This window comes from Anser brachyrhynchus, assembly GCF_964034855.1.
Source record: "Anser brachyrhynchus genome assembly, chromosome: 22".
Classification (NCBI taxonomy): domain Eukaryota; kingdom Metazoa; phylum Chordata; class Aves; order Anseriformes; family Anatidae; genus Anser; species Anser brachyrhynchus.
This window is the reverse complement of record NC_137715.1, coordinates 2,087,641-2,106,926: the sequence shown is the minus strand read 5'-3', so window position 1 is coordinate 2,106,926 and position 19,286 is coordinate 2,087,641. Positions and strand designations below refer to the sequence as shown.

Below are 19,286 nucleotides of genomic sequence, written 5' to 3'. Positions count from 1 at the left end.
CCTCACTGCTGCTCCCTGCTCCGTCCCACACCCTGCGAATTCTGGAACCTTCTGCGCCAGAAAGTACCGTCCTCCTCAGGACAGTTCTGACCCCTCGCTGTCTGTTACTGCCAGACGGACTGGGCAGAGGTGGGTGGGTTTGGGTGGGTCCACACACAAGAGCTTGTGGCCTTCCAGCAAGGCCAAACCCAGAGAGAAGTGCTGTCGTTGCCATCTTCAACCAGTCACCAGAATCATTGCCAGAGCTTTAAAAACCCGTCTGTAAGTGCAAAGTGCCAGAGTCTGCTCAACGTTCAGAGGAGAACTGAAGTAAAGGGCACTTACCGCGCACCGCGGGTGAGCCTGGTGCCGGAGCAGCTGCAGCGCACGCTTCCCATTCAGGCAGGATCTTGGAGCACATCAAACAGGTCCCAAATCAGAGCTGCTCGTCTTGCCTCCAGGAGCCTCCTTGACTCTGGCCTCTAGACACTGAGCTCCTCTGCGACACTTCTCTTCTTCAGGTGGAAGTCACAGTGAATAAGAAGCTGCCGCCGGCTGCTCCGAAACGCCCGTTGCTGCCGACACCTAGATCAGAGCCAGCGGCTAACTCGGGCTGCATCAGAGCTAACCTCGTTCAGCACGAACCGCGACTGCAGGCTAACTTCCCTCTGTGACCTGCTCTACACCTCGTCACTGATCTCATGCACAAAGAGCTGGAGGAAGGAGCAAGGTAGAGAAGAAAAAAATCAGGATTATAAATCTAAAATTTTATTGAGACAAAAAACTGACAGAGCTTGGTATGAAGTTAAAATCCAAACACGTACTTTACATTTAAACAACGTTTTCACAGAAACCTAAACACATGCTTTTAAAAAAAGGTTTGTACAATGCAAGTCTAGATACATACCACCCTACAAGGAGGTGCCAGGAGTCTGGTGGGGCTCATGACTCCAGACATTAAATAGTTCAGTATTTGTAATAAATTGGATTAAAAAAAAAAAACCCTCAGAAGATTCAGGGTAACTCATCTGGCACCAGCACCAACGTCTGGCTTCCTACAATCACTTGGTATGGGAGAATATGGAATTGATTTTCCTTGTGCTGCTTTGATTTCCTCTCTCTCCCGTACGATAAAACTGAAGGGATCCCCATGCTGCTGGCTGGACAGTCAAATTACGGTGAGAAAAGGAACAAGTAGTCAGAAGTCTCTCTCCCCCCGATTTTGAGAAATAGCACCTTGTAATGGAAAGAAGGGTAGAAAGGCTTTTAAGAGGTTAAAAATCCATTCCTACCCCGCACCCCACCCTCCCACATACAATGCATGTGTCAGTAACTGGCAGTTCTGCTTCAGGACAATACGAATCACAAGTTTGCATTTTCACAAGTCTCCCCTTCTCCCCCCTCCCCCCCTAAAAACTGCTTTCAGGGCTTTGAGGACCTTGGCTCCAGAGATTTGGACGTTCACAGTTTCAGTCTCATGTCAGTGTCCCTGTCTCCCTAGTTCTGTCATCAATACTGGGCTCTTTTTTTTCTTTTTTTTTTTCTGTTTTTCTTTTTTTGAACTCAGGTTCTAAAAAAGATCTGGAAATGATCTGGAACATTGTCACCAGACCTCGTCTCCCTCCCTCCCCAATTAAACAAGAGACCCGATTACCCCACATCCCTCCCCCCCAGCCCCCCAAACCGATACACCAGTAAATAGCAAAAGGAAAAAAAAAAAAAAAACTACACACATGCTACGCCGTAAAAATGCAGAGTTAACACTATTGGGAAGAAGGCTGTGGGTTGCTGAGATGGTCTTTGAAGAACAAGCAGTATCCGTCTGCACTCCCTTTCCCCAGCCCACCCATCACCAGTGACAGTCCTTCATGGAAGGGGCTTTGCCTCCTCTCCCACGAGCTGCGAAATGGACAGCCTGGAAACAAACATCTGCACCCCCCCGCATCCCCTGCCCTTCCCTCCCCCCCAGTGAGCCGGGCTGGTTTGAATCTGTACGCAGCATGAAGCTGCACAAAGCAGTTGAGCAGCTGCAGGGCACAGAAACCATACTGGTCTCTTCAAAGGGCATCTTCTCCAGCCATCTCTACGCTCCCGACCGAGCAGAGCTGCGTTCTCTCCCTCTTGCTCAAACCCACAGTTCAGATCTTTATACAAAGGCTGGCCAGAGCGGGTGCCAGGGGTTAGTTCTTGTCCTCTTTCTTGTCATCGTCCTCTGAGGGGTAGGAATGCCATGTCAACCTCTCCTCATAGAACGAGATCACCACCTGGGGGCACTTGATGTTGGCTTCCTTGGCAGGGACCAGGTCGGCCTCGTCAGAGTTCTTCCTACAGGCCAGAGCAGAGGTGCAAGTTAGCGGGCTGCCGAGGAGAGGCGGCAGAAGTGGAGACCGGAGAAAATCAAGAAGCAGCTGGAAAACGGAGCAGTCCCCAGGCCGCTCGGGGGATCCAGGCAAACCCTTCCCGAGCGGCTCTGGAGCCGGGAGAAGCAGCACGGAGCCCGGGCTCTGGGTCGTCAGGCACGGGGACAGCAGCCCAATCGAAGCCACAGCCCTGCCCCAGCCGCTCTGTGCTTCTGAGGCACCGCAGGAGCCAGCGGCTCCCGCGCCTCCGCCTGGCTGCTTTGGCTCCCACCTGCGCCAGCGACAAGCCCTGCTCCACTACGGCCGACGGGGACGCGGTCATCGTCACAGCTCTCCTGGGGCGCAGCCGTCCAAACTGCGGCCCGCACCACGACACCATGCCCCTCTCTCGCCCCAAGCTCGCGCCTGCTGCGGGGGACATCTTAAGAGCCACGCAACCCCAAGGGCCCTACCTGCTCGTTTCACATCCACGTTAGCCTCAGCGCAGAGGGTCACCTCAGGCAGCAGCGCCATCGCAAGAGATCTCATGCCAGGTAGCAGGGACTCCCCAGGCGCAGGTCCTTCCCTCTCTGGCACAGAATAAGTGAAGAAATGACAGACACCAAGACACACTCACCACTTCATCAGGAACATGAGCTCCCCGCTGGAATCCGTGGCACCGATGATCCGTTCCGGCTCAAAGCCCCGGGCAAAGCCTCGCGGTTTCTCCGACTGCAAGAGACAAGTTCCCACTTGTAGCATCGAAGGGCGACAGCCGCAGCCCTGCTTCCAGTCGCCGGGACGCGCTGCAGGCTGCTCACAAAGGCTCTGCGCATCGGATGCTCGGGCCGCACGGACTAAGGGCAGCAGGGCACCGAGACGACAACTCGGGTGCAAGCCCACTGCGCTCAGGTGAGCTGCCCCAGGACCGCGTGCCCTGCTCGCGCTGCAAAGACCGGATTTCCCAGGCCTGGCCACAAAAACTGAGGCTGGCCAAGATTCAGCAGCTCCTGGGGTGCAAACCAGGCTGCGCAGCCCTTGTCCCAAGCAGCTATGAGCACCCTGCGAGGCTCTGCCTCGCCTCGTTCCCTCCCTTGAAGGGGCAACAGGCAACCCCTGCCTCCCATTTCATCCCTTGTGCAGATATTCAAGAGCAGCTGCGGCTCCACGCTTCTTTGGTTCAAGAACTGGCCTCTCAATTCAGTGCTAGGAGTAGCTCTGGGTTCTCTCAGAGGCCTGGCCTAGGGAACAGCTCATGCCTCCCCTGAAAGCTGCAGCTTTTCAAAAGCGCTTTGGCTGTGCCTCGCGGAACTGGAAGAGTCTCCCCTCTGTGCAGAACAGTTTGACTGAGGCTACTCCAACTGCCGGACACCCTGCCGAGTGCAGAGCTGGGGAGCTGAGCACAGACACCCCACCCTGTCTCACCTCCTCCTTCTTCTTCTTTGGTTTGCTCTCTTCCCCTTTATCCTCCGTGTCAGACTCTGCTTTGCGTTTGCTTCCCTCAGACTTCTCGCTCTCATGTGCGGTTTTCTGGGACTGAAGGAACTCTGCGATGAGGTCTGGGCAGTCAAGGTTCTCCTCTGGCTCCCATGTGTTATCCTCACTGCAACCAAAGCCAACAGCTTAGATTTACACACAGGGACCGCATACGCAAAGTCCCGGACAGCGGGGCGAGCAGAAATGCTGAGAGAAGCAGCAGGACGATGGTGTCCTCGCCCCACGAAACAGGCGAGGGCAGGGATGCCAGAGGCCAGGGCAGTTATTTCCCTTCTCGGGAAAGAAAAGCCATCCGTTTTATCCAGCTGCTTGTTGCACGCTCCATCAAAGGGGTGGAAGCCCCACCGGACCACCAGGGCACTGCACAGCCCGTGTGTGGGACTTTACACCTAGGCTGGGCTCACAGTGCCCTTATTAGAACTCAAGACATTTAGCACCGCCTTTTTTTCTAATATATATATATCATTACGACCGCTCTTGGCCTGGTAGCTCCATTTTACAGACAAGGAGGCACGGGGAGACGGAGCCAGCTGCTCGGAGAGGCTCTGGGAGCTGACGGCAGAGATGCTCGCAGCGGAGCAGCCCAACGCCCGCCCCGCAGGCACTTACTCGGAGAAGCCTTTCCACTTCAGCAGGTATTCCACCTTGCCCTTCACCACTCGCCGATCCAGGACCTTCTCCACCACATATTCCTCCTCCTCTTCCTCTAAGACCTCTTCCACTTTCTTCTTGTTCTGTTTTTTTCCCATTGTGCTGGCCAGTTTTTCAGCTTATGGGCGACGCTGCTGGAAGGGGAGAGAGGACGACACGTGTGTGTCAAGGCGGGCTGGCCTTTGCCAGGGAGCAAACACGCCGGGTACAGAGGCAAAGCACGGCACCGAGCGCTGCTTTAGGGGAAAGAGGCACACACGAAGCAGGAAACGCGCGCAGGGATGCGCCACAACGGTCCTGCCCAGCGGAGACAAACGGGAAGCTCCAGCGGGAGCTGCTGCCTTTACGCGGCGCCTTTTTGACAGGCGGCTTTGGCCTTTCTGTGCCCCCTGCACCTTATTTCTCCACCAGAGTCCGCCTGGTTCTACCCATGCCCAGACGGGAGCCGTCCTCGTTTCCCACACACCACTTCCCAAACCTCGCCGCTCCCACGTGTTGCCCACCAGTCTCCAGAAGCGACGCAGAATCTTTGCCAGCTGCCCCCCGCCCTGCCCGTCCCCTGCTGAGTCCCCGGCACCCCCGGCCTCCTCCCTCCCCGTCCCCACCTCGCCGACCTTCCCTTCGGCTCGGCTCAGAAAAGATCTGCAAAGCTACACAGCAGCGGGAGGGAGAAAGCTCGCCGCTGACATCAATTAGAAGTTAATAATCGGTTAATCCCGGTTAAACACAAGTCACAGTCCCTGGTCCTGAGCTCCCCTTGTTCTTCCCGCCGGTGGATCACGTACGCGCACGCGAGGAGATCCACCTAGCTCACCGACCCTAAAGATGATTTTTTTTTCCTAACCTCCTTATCTGTGAGCTGTTTGAACAGCCGTGGACTCCCGCGTAACCCCGGCGCTCCCCGGGAAGCAGCAGGGCTCGCAGGACACGCTGACCCGGCCCAAGGCCGCCCGCCCCCAGCACGGCAGTGCCAGCGGCGCGCTGCAGCCGTGCCCTCGTGCCTGGGGGTCCCCAGGGGACAGCCCCGCCGACAGCCCCCGGGGAGGCCCCGCTCGGCCCCAGGAGAAGCGCGGAGCCCCCCACCTGCAGCCTCATCGGCAGCTTCTGCTCCACCGAGGTTGGGGCCGGGCAGCAGCCCGCGCAGAGCAAGCTGCACCGATTCTGACCGACCAGAGGGCCAGGAGGCCGCATGAATTTTGCACAGAACCTGTGCAAATCGGGGCTATTTTGTAAGGCACCACAAAACCGCTGCGGATTTCCACCGGCCGAAGGAGATGCCGGAGTTGGGCAGGTCCCAGCTCTGGGGGTGCAGCCGGCTGGGCGCCCTCCTGCACGGGATGCTGCCGAGCCGCGCAGCTGCCGTCAGAGCCCCGCTCAAAGGAGGAGGCTTAGAAAGAAACGCCGCCGAGCTCAGCGGATGAGCCACTGGCTCAGGCCACCCCAAGGGGCTGGGAGGGAGCGCGGCCGCGCCTGCACGCTCCAGAGCACCCTGCCGGTGCTGCCACCCCGCTGCCAGGACCCTGGGGCAGCCACGGCGCATGGGAAAGCCCAGGCAGAGGGGAGCGCTCGGCCGCTCGGCGCACCGCACGCCGGGCTCCTGTGGTTGTATTTTGGGCCTCGCTATTGCTCTGCTTCCAACCCTGACTGGGCTGCAGATGGGGACAGGGAAGAGCTTGTTCTGCTGCTGCGGGCGCTGCGTAGTGCTTAGGGAGATCCGGTGGCCACCAGAGGCGGGGACGGGACCCACCGTAGGCGCTGCGCGAGGCGGTGAGAAGCCCCCGGGCCCGCCCGCGCCAGCAGCAGCAGCAGGGACGTTCCCCAGGTGGGTGCCGCCGCTCCCGGGTCCTTTACTAAACAAACACCCACAAACGACACCGAGCTCCGGGTGACGAAGTCTTCCTGCGCGGTCCCTCGGGGGAGAAGCACAAGCCGCCAGCAGCCACCGAGACGGGGCCGCGCCGCGGAGGCTCTCCCCTCCCGAGGCCCCCACCGAGAGGCCGGGCGCAGGCGAGGCCGGGTGCGGCGGGGCCGACAACAATGCGGAGCCGCCGCCAGCGCCTAATCCCCAGGCCGGAGCCAGCGCTGCCGCAGGAAGCCGGGGTCGTGTTTCACTCTGGAATTCCTCCGGCGGCTCCTTCCTCCCTCCGTGCTCCCCTTGCTCCGGCCGAGGCCGAGGAGGCTCCTGGCAGCGCCGGCGATGCGGCCCGGGGGGCACGGCGGGGCGCCCCGTCCCAGCAGGGCTGCGTTCGGGGCGCCGGGCAGCTTCCTGAGAACGCCCGCGACCGGAGCCCGGCCGCGGTCAGCGGGGAGGCACCGGGGCCAGAGGCGGCGAGCGGGACAGGCAGGCACGGGGAGAGAAGAGAGGGGCTCCGGAGCGGCGCGGGCACAAACTGCGCTGCGGAGCCACCGCTTATTGCAGGAAGGGCAGGGAAGGCGCAGATGCAAGGGCAGGAGCCTTGGAGAAGCCCTGCCGGAGGGAGGCAGGGACAAACGTGCGGCTGCAGGGGGCCGCCCTCCGCGACCAGGCGGCGAGCACACGGCGGCTCCAGGCCCGCTCTGTGCAGCACGGCCTGCTCCTGCTCCTGTGTCCTGCTCCTGCCTCGCCGGGCCGCCACCGGGCGTGCTGCTGGCCCTGCTCCCGCAGCAGCCCCGGAGCCTGTGGCCAGGGGGTGCCGGGGGGGGGGGTAAGGGCCGCAGCCCGCGGTGCCTGCCGCTCGCCCGGTGCCTGCCGCTCGCCCGGTGCCTGCCGCTCGCAGGGCACAGGCTCCAGCTTCCAAGGCGGCAGCAGAGGCGAGCTGTGGCACAGCCTTTCGCTGCACTGCAGCCAGCAGTGTGACAAAGGGACTTCAGCCCCAGCGAGGCGAGGACTTCGCGCTGGCTTCACCCACAAAGCGCCCGAGCTGCGCCCTCGCCCCAGCCCAGGGGTGCCTTTGTGGAGCCGAGCTCTTGACACGGATTTCAGCCTTCTGCCACCGGGAACCCCCGAGTTATTAACCCCCCCCCACCCCGAGTTATTAAAAACACACCGCAGCCTCCCGGGGTACCGGCTGGCATCTGTTCCTCGGAGAAAGCCGCAGAGCTCGGACAGTCCCCGGCGACTCGGGAAGGCAGCACGGGGAAGGCCGGCCGCAGGCGGGCTCCTGGCCCTGGAGCTCCTAACGAACGCCTCGCGCTGGCACCGAGCTGCTCCACGGGGGTGCAGGACTGGGCCGTGCCCCTGCCTGGGCCATCTGAACAGGGCGGACGGCTCCTCTTGGTTCCTGAGCCCGCTCATGCCTAAAGAATTTGGGGGTGGATCCCCGAGCCCAAAAGAGGTCTTGCTAGCAGCGTGTTGTTTCCCATAATTCGGCTCCAGTTTTCTGTACGTCGTGTATGGACGAAGTTGGCTCACACCGAGAAGTCTGATTTCTAGGCTCAGGATGGTCCTACCCTAAATCTTTCCGTTTTCATTTGCTGCTTCTTACCTAACGCTCAAGGCACAGCTGAAATCCTTCGTGAAGAGGAAAACAGAACAGGGAAGGATCAGAAGAATGACTTCTTGGTCTGCAGCTAAGAGGAAAAGGATCCAGGACACACCTAAGCCACTTGAAAAGAATTCAAACTCCAGTAAAGGGCCAGGAAGGAGGAGGCCCAGCACCAAGGTGCGCAGAGCAGCCCGCTCCTCTGGGACGGGAGCGGCAGGCAGGGGAGCGAGAGGCAGAGCTGCCAGCACGTCCCTGCAGCACGGCAGCAAGGGGCAGGCGCTGGGCTCACGAGATCTCCTGGGGAACCGCACCCAGGTGGCAACACGGCCCCCGGCCCCGCAGCGCTGCTGCTGTGGAAGCCGGCGAGGCGCTGCCCAGCCCTCCCGGGCTGCCTCCTGCCGAGCTGCTCGGGGGGTGAGCAGGGGGAAGGAGACCCCCGCAACAGCAGCGCGGAGACGCAGAGGTTCGGTCTGAGCACAGAGCAGCTCCCTGAGCTGCGTCTTACAGGACTAACAGCGCGGCTCAACTTTAATGAGTTTTAAACTTAAAACATTTCCTCCTCCTGCCTTCCTCAAACTTGGCGAGGATTGCTCGTCTCTCTAAAGGCTTACGAGCACGCCAAGTTTACTCCACACACGCCAGGGAAAGGCAGCAGGCATCGTTCTTTTGAAGTGGGAAGCAGCACATTGAGCCTTTCACTCTCCAGAACCTGAGCGCAGCAGAAAACATTTCTGGGAAGTCTGAGTGAAAGCTCGAGCCTTTGAGCGGAGCCCAAGCTGACAAAAAGCCGCAGCCTTCAGGTGCAGCCACATCATTTCCAGTTAAATCGCAACCCACGAGGGAACGCACCTCCGGACTCCGGAGGAAGGCGCAGCAGCAGCAGCGCTGCTCGGGGAGCCGAGGCACAAAGCCTGTCCCGCAGACAGGGACTCGGGTGGCTGCGGGCGCGGGCAGAGCCCCCGGGCTCCCTCAGAGCAGGCAGACGCCGGCGGAGGCAGGGCTCGCCTCCTTCCTGCCCCCTTGCACAGGCCAGAAAACAGCGCCCCGGGTGCCGCGGGGCTCCCGGCTCCGGCCCGGCGCCCCCTTGCCCCGGGGGGGTGGCACCGGGCCGCGCCGCACAGCCCCGCACCCCGCGGGGGGGCCCCGGGGCCCCTTCGCCTTGCGGGGCAGCGGCCGCCGGGCTCGGCCCCGCCCCGCCGGCACCGGGCGGTACCGGGGCCTCAGGGCCGACCCCAGCGCTGCCCCCGGCCCGGCCCCGCCCCGACCCCCGCCCCCTGCCGCCAACGAGCGCCCGGCGCTGCCCGGCGGCCGCCCCCCCCGGCCCCGCCGCCCCCCCCCCCGGCCCCCCCGGCCCCCGCCTCCCGCCCGCAGCCCCGACCCCGGCCCTGGCCCCGGCCCCGGCCCCGGCCCCCTCGGGGCATCTCGGGGCTCCCCCCCCGGCCCCGCCGCCTGCCCCCGCGGGGCCCTGCCCGGCCCCGGCCCCCCCCGGCCCCGCCGCCCCCCCCCGGTGCTGCCCCCGCCCCCGGCCCGGCCCCCGCCGCCCCCGCGCACCTCGCCCAGCGCCGCCGACGGCTCCGAGGAAGCGGCTGCGGGCGGCGGGGGGGGGCCGGGGGGGGCCGGGCCGGGGCCTGGCGCGCTCCGTCCGCCTCCGTCGAACAAAAGAGCCCGGCCAGCCCCAGTACCCGCCGCGCGCACCGCGCCTGCGCCGCGACCCGCACCCGCCGCGGGGCACCCTGGGGGCTGTAGTCCCGCGCCGCCGAGCGGAGCGGGAGGAGCCGCCGCGCCGCGCCGCGGGGGACCACGGGAGTTGTAGTCCTCCGCCGCCGCCCCCCGCAACACCGCGGGCCTCTCTTCCCCGCTGCCGCGGCGCGGAGACGGGCGGCCGGCACCGGGCGGGGCACGGCGGGGCGCGGCGGGGCCCCGTGGAGCGGCCGCCGGTGGCCGAAGGGTGCGGGCCGCAGCCCGCTGCCTGAGGCGCTGACTACAACTCCCATCGCACCCCGAGCCGGAAGGGGAAACGCTGCCCTCGCTATAAGGCCGCCGCGCCGCTGTGCGGCTTAAAGGGGCCGCGTCCTGCGCGAGGAGGTGAGGGGGGCGGGGGAGCGGCCCGGGGCTGGAGAGCTGGGGCCGTGTGCCTGGGGCGGGGAACGCGGAGCGCGGCCCCGGAGCCCCGGGCGGGGACGTGGGGAGGGCCCGGCCCAGCCCCAGCCCCGGTCCCCCCCGGCCTGTACCGGGGCGTTAGGCGCTGTCCCGGGGCCACCCCCGATCGGTTCCGGCTCCGTGAGGCTTTACCGGGGCTCGGCGGGGCTGCGGCTGGCGGCGGGGCCGGGGCCGGGGCCGCCCCCCCTCGGTGCCCCCAGCCCTGGGCCGTGGCCTTGTTGGGCGCCCGCCAACCCCCCAGCCCCGCCCGGGAGCAGGAGCCGGGCCCGGCCCAGCGGGGGCTGAGCTGCCCGGGGCCAGCCCCGGCTGCTCGGAGCGGGCCCGGGTCCCTCGGGGCCTCCCGGGGTCCCGGGGCCCTCCCCCGCCGCCGCCGCTCTGCGCTCCCCGCGCGCTCCGCCTCGAAGCGGCCGGGCGAGGCCCCGCACGGCCCCCGCGGAGCGGCGGGGCCGGGTTCCTGGGGCGGGGAGCGCGGCTGCCCCCGGCCCCGGTCCCGGCTGAAATCGGCTCCGTCTTGAGAGCAGCCTCGGTGCGCGGCCGGCCGGGTGGATGCGGGCCGGGCTCCCGGTGCCTGGCAGCTCCCGGGGCCCGAAAGGCGAAGCGCCAGGGCTGGGAACGGGTGGAGGCTGCTTTGCCCCCCCCCCCCCCCGGCAGCCGTGTCCCCTGGGGCCAGGGCTGTGACCGGCGGGGTGCCGCGCGGCCGGGTCACCCCGGGGGCTCCGGACCTTGCGAAACGATCCCGAGGTGAATCCAGGACGCGCCCGGTGTCCCAGCTCCCCCCAGGAGTTCTCCCGGCCTGCACCGAGCGCCGAGCACGGCGGCAGGGCCCTGCCTCGGAGGGCTGGGGGGGGCCGGAGCGTGCCCCTCCTGGCCAGGGGCTGCCTCCTGCTCCCCTTCCCCAAAGCGCTGGCACCGAGTCCGCGCTGCTGTTGCGGAACAGGAATTACTGCCGGAGCATGCCGTGGTGTGGCGAGCGAGCTGGCGGCGTCCGGCGGGGCCGTGCTGAGGGCCGGGGCTGGCGTGGCGCGCGGCGAGGCCCAGCAGCAAAGGCAGCAGGACTGCTGTGGGGCTGCTGCTGCGGGGGGCAGGCGGCGCCGGGGGGCACGGGGCACGGCGCGTGCTGCGGCTGTGATGCGGACGTGAAATCGACCCGGAGGGGGAAATCGCGGAGCTGAGTTTGCTGCTGCTGCTTCGGTTGGGTTGTGAAAGAGCCGGGGAGGGACGCAACGGAACGGCCTGCCTGCGTCGGGCGCTAACGGGGGGCGTGCTGAGGGGGCGACTGGGAACCGGCCTCACCTGCGCAGGACAGCAGCAGCTCTCCGGTGGGCTGCCAGAGTTGCAGGCACCCCCGTTACTGTGGTGGCTGCGGGGAGAGCGCCAGCTGTGCGTAGAGCTGGGGCTGGAGAGCTGCTGGCAGCGTGGGACGGAGGCGTGGGCTTCCTCGGGGCCCGCAGGAGGTCCTGAAGACGGAGCGCTTGCTCTCGCCTTACTCAATCCTTTGTCCCCTGCACAGATGTTTCCCTCTGGGCTCTGGCTCTAGGATGTTGGAGGGCCGAGAGGAGGTAAGAGTCCTTCTGACTCTGTGGCTTTGTCTGCTCCTGGGCTGGAGTTGGGCAGCAGGGGCATGAACAGTCTTGGTCTGAGCACCGCAGTGAGGGGCGCTGAACGCCGGGCAGGGTCTGCGAGGGGCAGCTGGTGCCGAGGGCGGTAGGGGCTGGGGGCTCCTGAGCTGCCAGCACGGGCGTTGTGCTGCTGGGGGCAGGACAAGCACCACAGGCGCACCGTGGCGGAGGGGGCGATGCTGGTGCAGCCTCCCGGTGCTCAGGCAGCGTTTGTGCCGCAGGAGCTGACCACGGTGCGTGTCCAAGACCCCCGCGTGCAGAACGAAGGCTCCTGGAACTCCTATGTGGATTATAAAATCTTCCTCCATGTAAGCTGTGACTGGTGGAGAGGGGTGGACTGCAGAGCTCGGTCGTGCCGGGCGGGAGGCTCGGGAGCAGAGCTGCCTGGGCACATCTGGCGGTGCTGAGTGGGGACGGAAGGAGCAGAGCCCTGGCTGCCCCGAGGGGAGCCCTCAGCCAGCCCTTCCCTGCCTCTGCGGCAGCCCCGTGTGGTCGGAGATCCGGCTTCTCGTGTCTTCAGTGCTCCCTGAGGCCAGTGGGGGGTTCTGTAGCCTCTGAGCTCAGGGTTTTGAGCGGCTGAGACCCTGCCCTGGACTGCCTTGCTGCCCTCAGTCAGGATTATTCCGTGCTTTTGTTTCTGTTTTTGCAGACCAACAGCAAGGCCTTTACTGCCAAGACCTCATGTGTGCGGCGCCGGTACCGTGAGTTCGTGTGGCTGCGGCGGCAGCTCCAGAAGAATGCTGGCTTGGTGTAAGCCGTGAGCTCCCTGCTCTCCCCCACCTGCGGCCACGCGCCGCGGCTCCACAGCCCCGGGGATCCCCCAGGCTCTCTGAACAGATACGGACAGGAACAGCGGGGGGGGGGGGGCTTTCCCCAGACACAGACACGGGACGTCTGCAGCCCTGGCATCCAGCTGCTGCCCCCGCCATGTCCCGTGTCTCCGTGCTCTGGCACTGCGGCGATCTGACCCTGAGCTGCTGCACCTTTCTTCCTGCAGGCCCGTCCCAGAGCTGCCTGGGAAGTCCGCCTTCTTTGTGGGCAGCACAGATGAATTTATCGAGAAGCGGAGACAGGGACTGCAGCAGTTCCTGGAAAAGTGAGTAAGGCTCTTGCACCCACCTCTGCGAGGGCTGGACAGGGGAGAGGAGGGCACGCTGCTGGTTGTGTGGCGGCGGTGGAGCCATCGGGGTCACCCTGGCAGCGTGGGGTGTGCGAGCTGTCGGGCAGGCTCCATGTGCTCCCCGAGGCTGGCCTCGCTCACTGTGTTCTCCCCTCGCGCAGGGTCGTGCAGAACGTGGTGCTGCTCTCCGACAGCCGGCTGCACCTCTTCCTGCAGAGCCAGCTCTCGGTGCCCGAGATAGAGGCGTGCGTGCAGGGCCAGGGCGCGCAGACGGTGACGGACGCCATCCTGCACTACGCCATGTCCAACTGCGGCTGGGCGCAGGAGGAGGAGAGCCGCCCCGCGCTGCTGCCGGGGGGGGATCTGCGCGGCAGGTAACGGGCAGGGAAAGGAGCGGCCGACCCGAGGGCACGCGGCGGGGCAGACCCCGGCTCCCGCGCGGTGCTCGGAGCTGCTTTGTGCCGGCCTGAGCAGACCCGGCGCCCGGCAGCGCTGCGAGGCAGCTGGGGACTTGCTGCCTGCACCGCCCCTCGCCTGCGGCTGCAGGGCCGGCTACAGCCCGGCTCAGAACGGTCGGTGCCCGTGCAGGGGTTTCACTGGTAGCAAACAGCCCCCGCTGTGACGTGAGAGAAGCTGCCAGGCTTCACAGAGACCCCTGAGTGTTTCTGAGCTGCCTGTCCCGTCCTTGCTGCAGTCGTGTAAGCTGAGCGCGTGTTCCCCAGCCCGGCGCGCCGGGCAGGCAGGGTTCCTGGCAGGAGGGGAGCAGGGCTGGCCGTCCCGGGCTGCCGCCAGCATCTCCTGTAGCGCCCTCCGGGCTGCCCGCAGGGTGACCTGCTCTGGCCATGGCCGGGGCTTAGTGGAGAAGAGCTGAGTCTCCCAGAAGAACTTAAGCTGTGGTTTACAGACGTCTTTGGATGCTTTCCTCCCCTAATCTCCGTGGTGAGGAGCCGCTGAGGCTTTCACAACACGGGCCTTCCGTGCGTTGTCTGGGTGCCTGCAGCGTGCCGAAGGAAGTTCTGCGATTCCCCATCAGCCGCAGAGCCCTGCCTGTGCGGTGGGCATGAGTCAGGCACCTCCCCGGGGGGGCTGCCCCCACGCAGCCAGGTGTTGGTGCTGTGCACGTGGGGGTCAGCTGCCCAGCAGAGGACAGGAGGGCACCCTCAGTTTGCCACCCCTGCGGGAGGCTGAACAGGCGCAGGCATTAATTACCTGCACGCCCGGGTCCTGCAGCAGCGCGGGTTCCCCGGCTGTGCTCGCTGGCAGCGTGGTGTGGTGGCAGAGGTGCTCTGGGTCCCTGTCCTCCTCGGATAAGACACCCGCCAAGCAGGGAGCTTTGTCTGGTTTCCTGCGCCACCCAGCACCTGCGGTCCTTCAAATAGGAAGAGGGGTCTGGACTCCAGCATGAGACCCGTTTTTAAACAGAGCGCTTGGGGTTTAAGGAAGGGATTTGAGGGAGGGCAGCAGCCCAGGCTCAGGGGTGGGTGTGCGTGGCGTGGCTCTGGCCGCGCTGCCTGCCTCCCGCTACCGGCAGCGTCCCCGCGCCTGCTCGGGGCTCCGGGAGAGCGGCCGTGGCTGGGCAGGGCGGGTTGTGCCGCGAGGCCGCGGGGGGCCCGGCGCCCTGCCGCTTCCCCAGGGCCCTGCGCCCTGACCCGTCCTCTCCTTTCAGCTGTGCCGGCCCGGGGGGCCCACCGGGGCCCAGCTGCCTGGAGCCCCTCCCGCACTGGAGCGACTTCGGCATGGACGACAGCCGCTCGGACAGCCCGGCTGAGCCGGCCGGGCGCTTGGGCGGAGCGCAGGAGATGCAGTAAATGGCTCTAGCGACCTCGCCTGCCTTCCTCGGGACCTGCAGCCCTCGCTGGAGGAGGGACCGCCGGCCGAGCCGGGGGGGCGGTCGGGCCGGGACCGGGGCTGCACCGGGACCGCAGCCTCGTCCTGGCTCGGTGGGTCTGGGGCTCGCGGGCTCTGTCTCCCTGCTGACTCTCAGCTGCCCTCGGCGTCCCAGGCAGCGCGTTCGTGTCGCTTTTCTCTTCAGAGAGGGGACCTAGTGATTAGTGAACCCTGTGTGTGTTGTTCCCCCGGCCGTTGCTCTCTGCGCGGGGCAGCAGCAGGCTCGCTCAGGCCGCAGTGGCAGCCAGGCCCGCTGTTCCTGGCAGGGTGAGACGCGCTGGCTCAGCTCTGTGACGTGCGGGGCCTCAGACGGGGAGGGGGAGCTGGCCGCTGCCCGGCACGGCTCCTCAGGTTCGTCCCCTGTCCCCTCTGCATGGAGGCTGCGTTGCCCTGCTCACGGCTGCCCCGTGCAGCCCCTGGGGTGCTGGTCTCAGCAGCGCAGAGCCCACCCGCGGGCTGCGTCCCATGGGGTCTCCTGGCAGCGTTTGGCCCCTGGGCTGCACATGGCTGGGACAAACAGCGCTGAGACCCCTGGGGGGCGAGGGGGGGCAGTTTGTCTCCCCAAGGTGTTTGCGGGGCCGCCCCTTCCAGCTGGGATCCTGAAGGAGAGCAGAGCTCAGCGCACGGATTGCCACGCACAGTGGGGAACACGGGAGTGACAAGGGGAAGGGACTGGGGGGGTCTCACAGGCAGGGCACAGTTTGCTTGGAGCAAAGCAGCGTGCAACGGCCTTGGAGTCGGTGTCTGGCAGCGCCTGGGCTCTGCTTACTCCTGCTGCTGCTCCCTGTGCTCTCCTGCACCTTTTCCTCTATCCTGAGCACTGGTGAAGGCAGAGCCGACGTGCTCTGACTTGAAATAAAATGAAGTAGAAGAGACTTGCTGGTTGCTGGCAATGTCTGTCCTCGCTGTGTGGGTGGAGGGAGCCAAGCTAATTGTAGAGAGATGGCTTCAGGGAAGGGAGCTGCTGATTGCACCTAGCCTGCCGTGGGGCTGCTAAGCCAAGGGGGCCTGACCCTGCCGGGGGCAGCTCAGCCCTGAGGAGAGGGGCGAGAGGGTCTCTGAGCCAGCAAAGGGGGAGCTGTGGGGTGGTGGCAGGGGACAGACGGGGGGAAGGGGCTCCACCATGCCTCTGGGGTGAGTTCTGTGGTGCTGGGCCCGGCTGGGGGGCTCTGCACCCACACAGGGGACAGGGCTCCTTGGGGAGGGGGAGGGAGGCCTGGAAACCCGTCGCATGCAGCCGAAATGTCAGGAGAAGTTCATTGCAAAGGCTGCAGCTGCCGGCGCGCTGGAGCGCTGCTGCCATTGGCTGCCCTCCCTCATCCATATTCATGGGCATTCATGAGCGTGCGGCTCCAAATGGCGCAGCTGTGAGGCCAGCTGTGGCCACCGACCCTCTCCTGCACCCACGCGTGCCCTCACCCACGCACGGCCCTCGCCTGTGCGCAGCATCCTGCAGGCGCGGCTCCCTTGGCCACGGCCGTATCCTGCCCTGGCTCCCTGCAGCCCTTGAACACGATTTGAAGCAGGAGCTCAGCCTGGCACCGCTGCCCTGCTCGGGGCACCCTTCGCTTGTGCTTTGCCAGGAGCCGGCCCCGGGGCTTCCCTCTGAGGGGGATCGGGGCTGGGGCAGCTGCTGGAGCCAGGGCTCGGTCCTGGCGCCGGGCTGGGGCCTCCTTGCAGGGCCGCAGGGTGCCCATCCTTCCCCCCGGGGACGCAGCTGCTGCCCCAGAGCTGGCTGCGTTTCAGAGCCAGGCGGAAATTATTTTTAGCGGTGTTGATCAGCTTTGCAAAGCTGTCGGGAAAACAGTGACTCAGAGGCAGGGCGGGCCGTGCGGGGGGAGCAGCCCCGGTCGCGCTCGCAGGGAGCTGAGCAGTGCTGCCCCCCCCGCCAGGGCCGCTGGGAGCCCTGGGGGCAGGCGGGGGGGTCCCAGCCTGGCAGAGGCACGCAGGGCTCCTTCTCCGCAGAGCCCGGGGGCCGGGCCCCTCTGCCATGCTCGAGGCTGGCTCAGCCCCCAGCCTGACGTGGGGGGGGTGCCGCTGCCCACGGGCGGCCTGCCAGGGTAAGGGCTGCACCGGGCACGGAGCCGCAGCCCTGGCACCGGTACGGGGCAGGGGCTGCGGTGGGCGCGTGGCACCCATCAAGGTAACCGGCCCTGCCCGGCACAGGGGAGGGCAGCTCGGCCCCCTCCCCGTGCCCCCGCAGCCTGGTTCGTCCCTCTCCGCCTCGCTGCCTGCCAGGAACAGCCTTGCTGCCTGGAAGCAGGCCAGGCTCTCCAGACAGTGCATCCTCGGCGTGTTTCCCCCCCCCCCCCCCAGGAGGGCTGGCTCTCAAGTCTGTGCAAACAAACCACAGCACGTGCCCCCCCCCCCCCCCCCCAGCCCCAGCACAACGAGCCACAGACTCCGGCTGTGCCCCAGGGTTGGGCTCTGGGAGCAGCCCCAAGCACCCTGCGCCCTCGCCCTCCCTGCCCTGCGCCCTCTCCCCAGGCATCCCGGGTGTGCGGCGGAGCCAGGGCAGGATCAGGCCTCTGCAGCTGCTGGTGCAGAGCAGGGTGGACACCACGCTGCAGCAAAAGGAGCGAGCCGGGGCCTGTCTCCAGCTCCGCAGCTCCCCAGGGAAGGGCTCTGCAGCCCTGGCTCTGGGCGGCAGGAAGGCGAGGGAAGGCGCTGCTTTGCTGCGTGGGTGCCTCCTGGCCCTGGGGTGGGTGGAAGGCAGCCCTCGCCCCCAGCGCCCCGCCATGGAGCCCCCCATCCTGGAGGCCGTGCTGCCTTTCCCAGCCGAGCCGAGCTCCGGGAGTCCCAAATCTGCCCTTGACAGCCAAGACCTGCCCGGCCAGGAGGTGCCTCTGCCGCTGCGAGCGAGGCCCCGCACAGCAGCCCGCCGAGGAAACGGGTCCCAGGCTGTGTCCATCCCCGGCCCTGCAGCCTCACGCATGCTGGGGGGGGGTCTCACAGGCGCCCCCCCGGCCGTGCCTGGCTTCCAAACCTCTGCTCTGGGGCAGCTGACGCCCCCCCCCCACCTGGGCACCAACGCGCCCCGGCTGCGCGCGGCTGCGCCCGGGGGCTTTGGGCACCTCCCCGGGAAGGCTGCCGAGCGCAGGGGCTTACCACCACCTAGCGGCCCTGCTGCCAAGTGCGCCTGGGCCGGGGGCTCCGCTGCTGCTGCTCCGAGCTGGGGCTGGGGGCCAGGGGCTGCCTCAGCGCCGCCCGCACCCAGCTCTGCCCCCGGACCGGTGACAAAGTTGAATCAGGGCCAGAGCAGCCAAGCACGGGGAGGAAAATGGCTTTATTGGGGGCCGCCAGCCCCCCCCCCACCCCGGAGGAGAGCTCGACCCCATCCCCGTGGGTCTGGGCGGAGGAGGCTGGCGGTGCCCTGGGGCTGCAGCGGGTGCCGAGGGCAGAGCAGGGCTCCAGGAGCCCGCGAGGGGCCGGGTGACGGACGCCGGGATCTTCGTGCAGCAGGTTCTTGTAGGAGGGGGAGCCTGGGGCTGGGGTCAGTCTGCCCAGTATCTCAGCGTGGCCGGGGGGAGAGACAAGCACCTGGATGTGGGGAGGGGGAGAGACACGGTGACGGTGGGGAAGAGGACGCCGAGACACAGCCCGGCCCCGCAGCCTCGCACGCAGCAGTGACCCGCGGCCCAACGGGCGAATGTGGAGGTCTCCCGGCCCCGGGGAGGTGCCAGGACTGCTGCCAGCTCCCCGCAGACCCCTCTGCTGCCCCAGCCCTGCTCCTGACTTGGTTTCCCCAGCTGCCAAATGCCTCCGGGCTAGGCGGTGTCTGGGAGAAGGGCCCAGCCCCGTGTCAGCGCTGGCTGCAGCTGCTCACGTACAGCTCGCAGGGTCCAACGGAGGCGGCTGCGGTGGTTTCACCACAACTTTCTGCCACGGAGCTTGAAGGACATGAACTCCGGGGAGGGACGCTTTGCCCCAGGGGAGTGTGAAACGGGTGAACGCCTGAGGCTCCATGTGTCAGCGTGCCCCTGACACCCCCAGCCCTGCAGGGGTGTCCCCGTTCGCTGCTGCGCTGGGCACGGTGGTGACTTCCCTGAACTGTGCCCGTGTTTCCTCGCCTCGCTGCCTCTCACATAAAGCAGAGACCAGAAGATGGAGCCAGACAGTCCTGGAGGCTTGGGCAGAACAGAGCCGCCTCCCAGCACCCACCTCCGTGCCCTTCCTTGCAGGTGCACCCCGGGGTGCCGCCTCTCACCTGGGTGCCACGGTCCTCATCACTCCTCCAGGTCGTAGGCAGCCACCAGGTAATCCTTCGGGACGATCCCAACGGTGTTGTTGAGCTCTCCGACCCACCAGCCGTACATGTTGTACTCCTGGGGGGAGACAGCAGAAGGGGGGGGGATCAGGGGGGCAGCAGGCATGGCCCCGCTCCCTTCCTTCGGTGGCTGGATTTACAGAGAGCAGCCCACACCAAGAAAATCCCCCAGACCCACCTCTCCCCTGTAAATCCTGCGGGGTTGCACCTTTGCTGTCCTTCCTCAACCCTATCCTTCCTCCCCCCTCTGCGTCCCAGGCCCTTGCTCCCGCAAGCCCCCAGGATGCTGATGGAAAACACGGC

The 19,286-nt window shown here is 66.2% G+C and overlaps 3 protein-coding genes across 11 annotated transcripts in view; 1 reads left to right on the top strand and 2 right to left on the bottom strand.

Moving 5' to 3' along the window:
- Window positions 1-731: 731 nt before the first annotated feature.
- Window positions 732-10,960, bottom strand: CBX1 (chromobox 1). Of its 3 annotated transcripts, none has more exons than XM_080565026.1 (5): window positions 10,813-10,960; window positions 4,425-4,600; window positions 3,744-3,921; window positions 2,956-3,050; window positions 732-2,304 (listed from the first exon to the last, which is right to left on the bottom strand). In XM_080565026.1, exons 2-5 carry the CDS (start codon window positions 4,562-4,564, stop codon window positions 2,160-2,162), a joined length of 558 nt encoding a protein of 185 aa, XP_080421152.1. In that variant the 5' UTR covers window positions 4,565-4,600; window positions 10,813-10,960; the 3' UTR covers window positions 732-2,159. The 3 variants fall into 3 exon arrangements, with proteins under 3 accessions (XP_080421152.1, XP_080421150.1, XP_080421151.1); XM_080565024.1 differs by lacking the exon at window positions 10,813-10,960 and adding an exon at window positions 9,482-9,650; XM_080565025.1 differs by lacking the exon at window positions 10,813-10,960 and adding an exon at window positions 9,482-9,628 and having other exon boundaries at window positions 4,425-4,597.
- SNX11 (sorting nexin 11) lies at window positions 5,086-15,591 on the top strand. Of its 5 annotated transcripts, none has more exons than XM_080565019.1 (7): window positions 5,086-6,288; window positions 11,601-11,649; window positions 11,931-12,017; window positions 12,359-12,459; window positions 12,707-12,805; window positions 12,991-13,203; window positions 14,496-15,591. In XM_080565019.1, exons 1-7 carry the CDS (start codon window positions 6,005-6,007, stop codon window positions 14,635-14,637), a joined length of 975 nt encoding a protein of 324 aa, XP_080421145.1. In that variant the 5' UTR covers window positions 5,086-6,004; the 3' UTR covers window positions 14,638-15,591. The 5 variants fall into 5 exon arrangements, with proteins under 5 accessions (XP_080421145.1, XP_080421147.1, XP_080421146.1 ...); XM_080565021.1 differs by lacking the exon at window positions 5,086-6,288 and adding an exon at window positions 9,802-10,015; XM_080565020.1 differs by lacking the exon at window positions 5,086-6,288 and adding an exon at window positions 10,311-10,831.
- Window positions 15,592-17,983: 2,392 nt separating this feature from the next.
- Window positions 17,984-19,286, bottom strand: part of SKAP1 (src kinase associated phosphoprotein 1) — a 147,744-nt gene continuing 146,441 nt past the window's right edge. For all 3 annotated transcript variants that reach the window (XM_080564698.1, XM_080564699.1, XM_080564697.1), the window contains 2 exons: window positions 18,924-19,041; window positions 17,984-18,256 (listed from right to left, as the gene is read on the bottom strand). In XM_080564698.1, coding sequence (XP_080420824.1) covers window positions 18,943-19,041 — 99 coding nt within the window. In that variant the 3' untranslated portion in view covers window positions 17,984-18,256; window positions 18,924-18,942. The remainder of the gene's footprint in view (window positions 18,257-18,923; window positions 19,042-19,286) is intronic.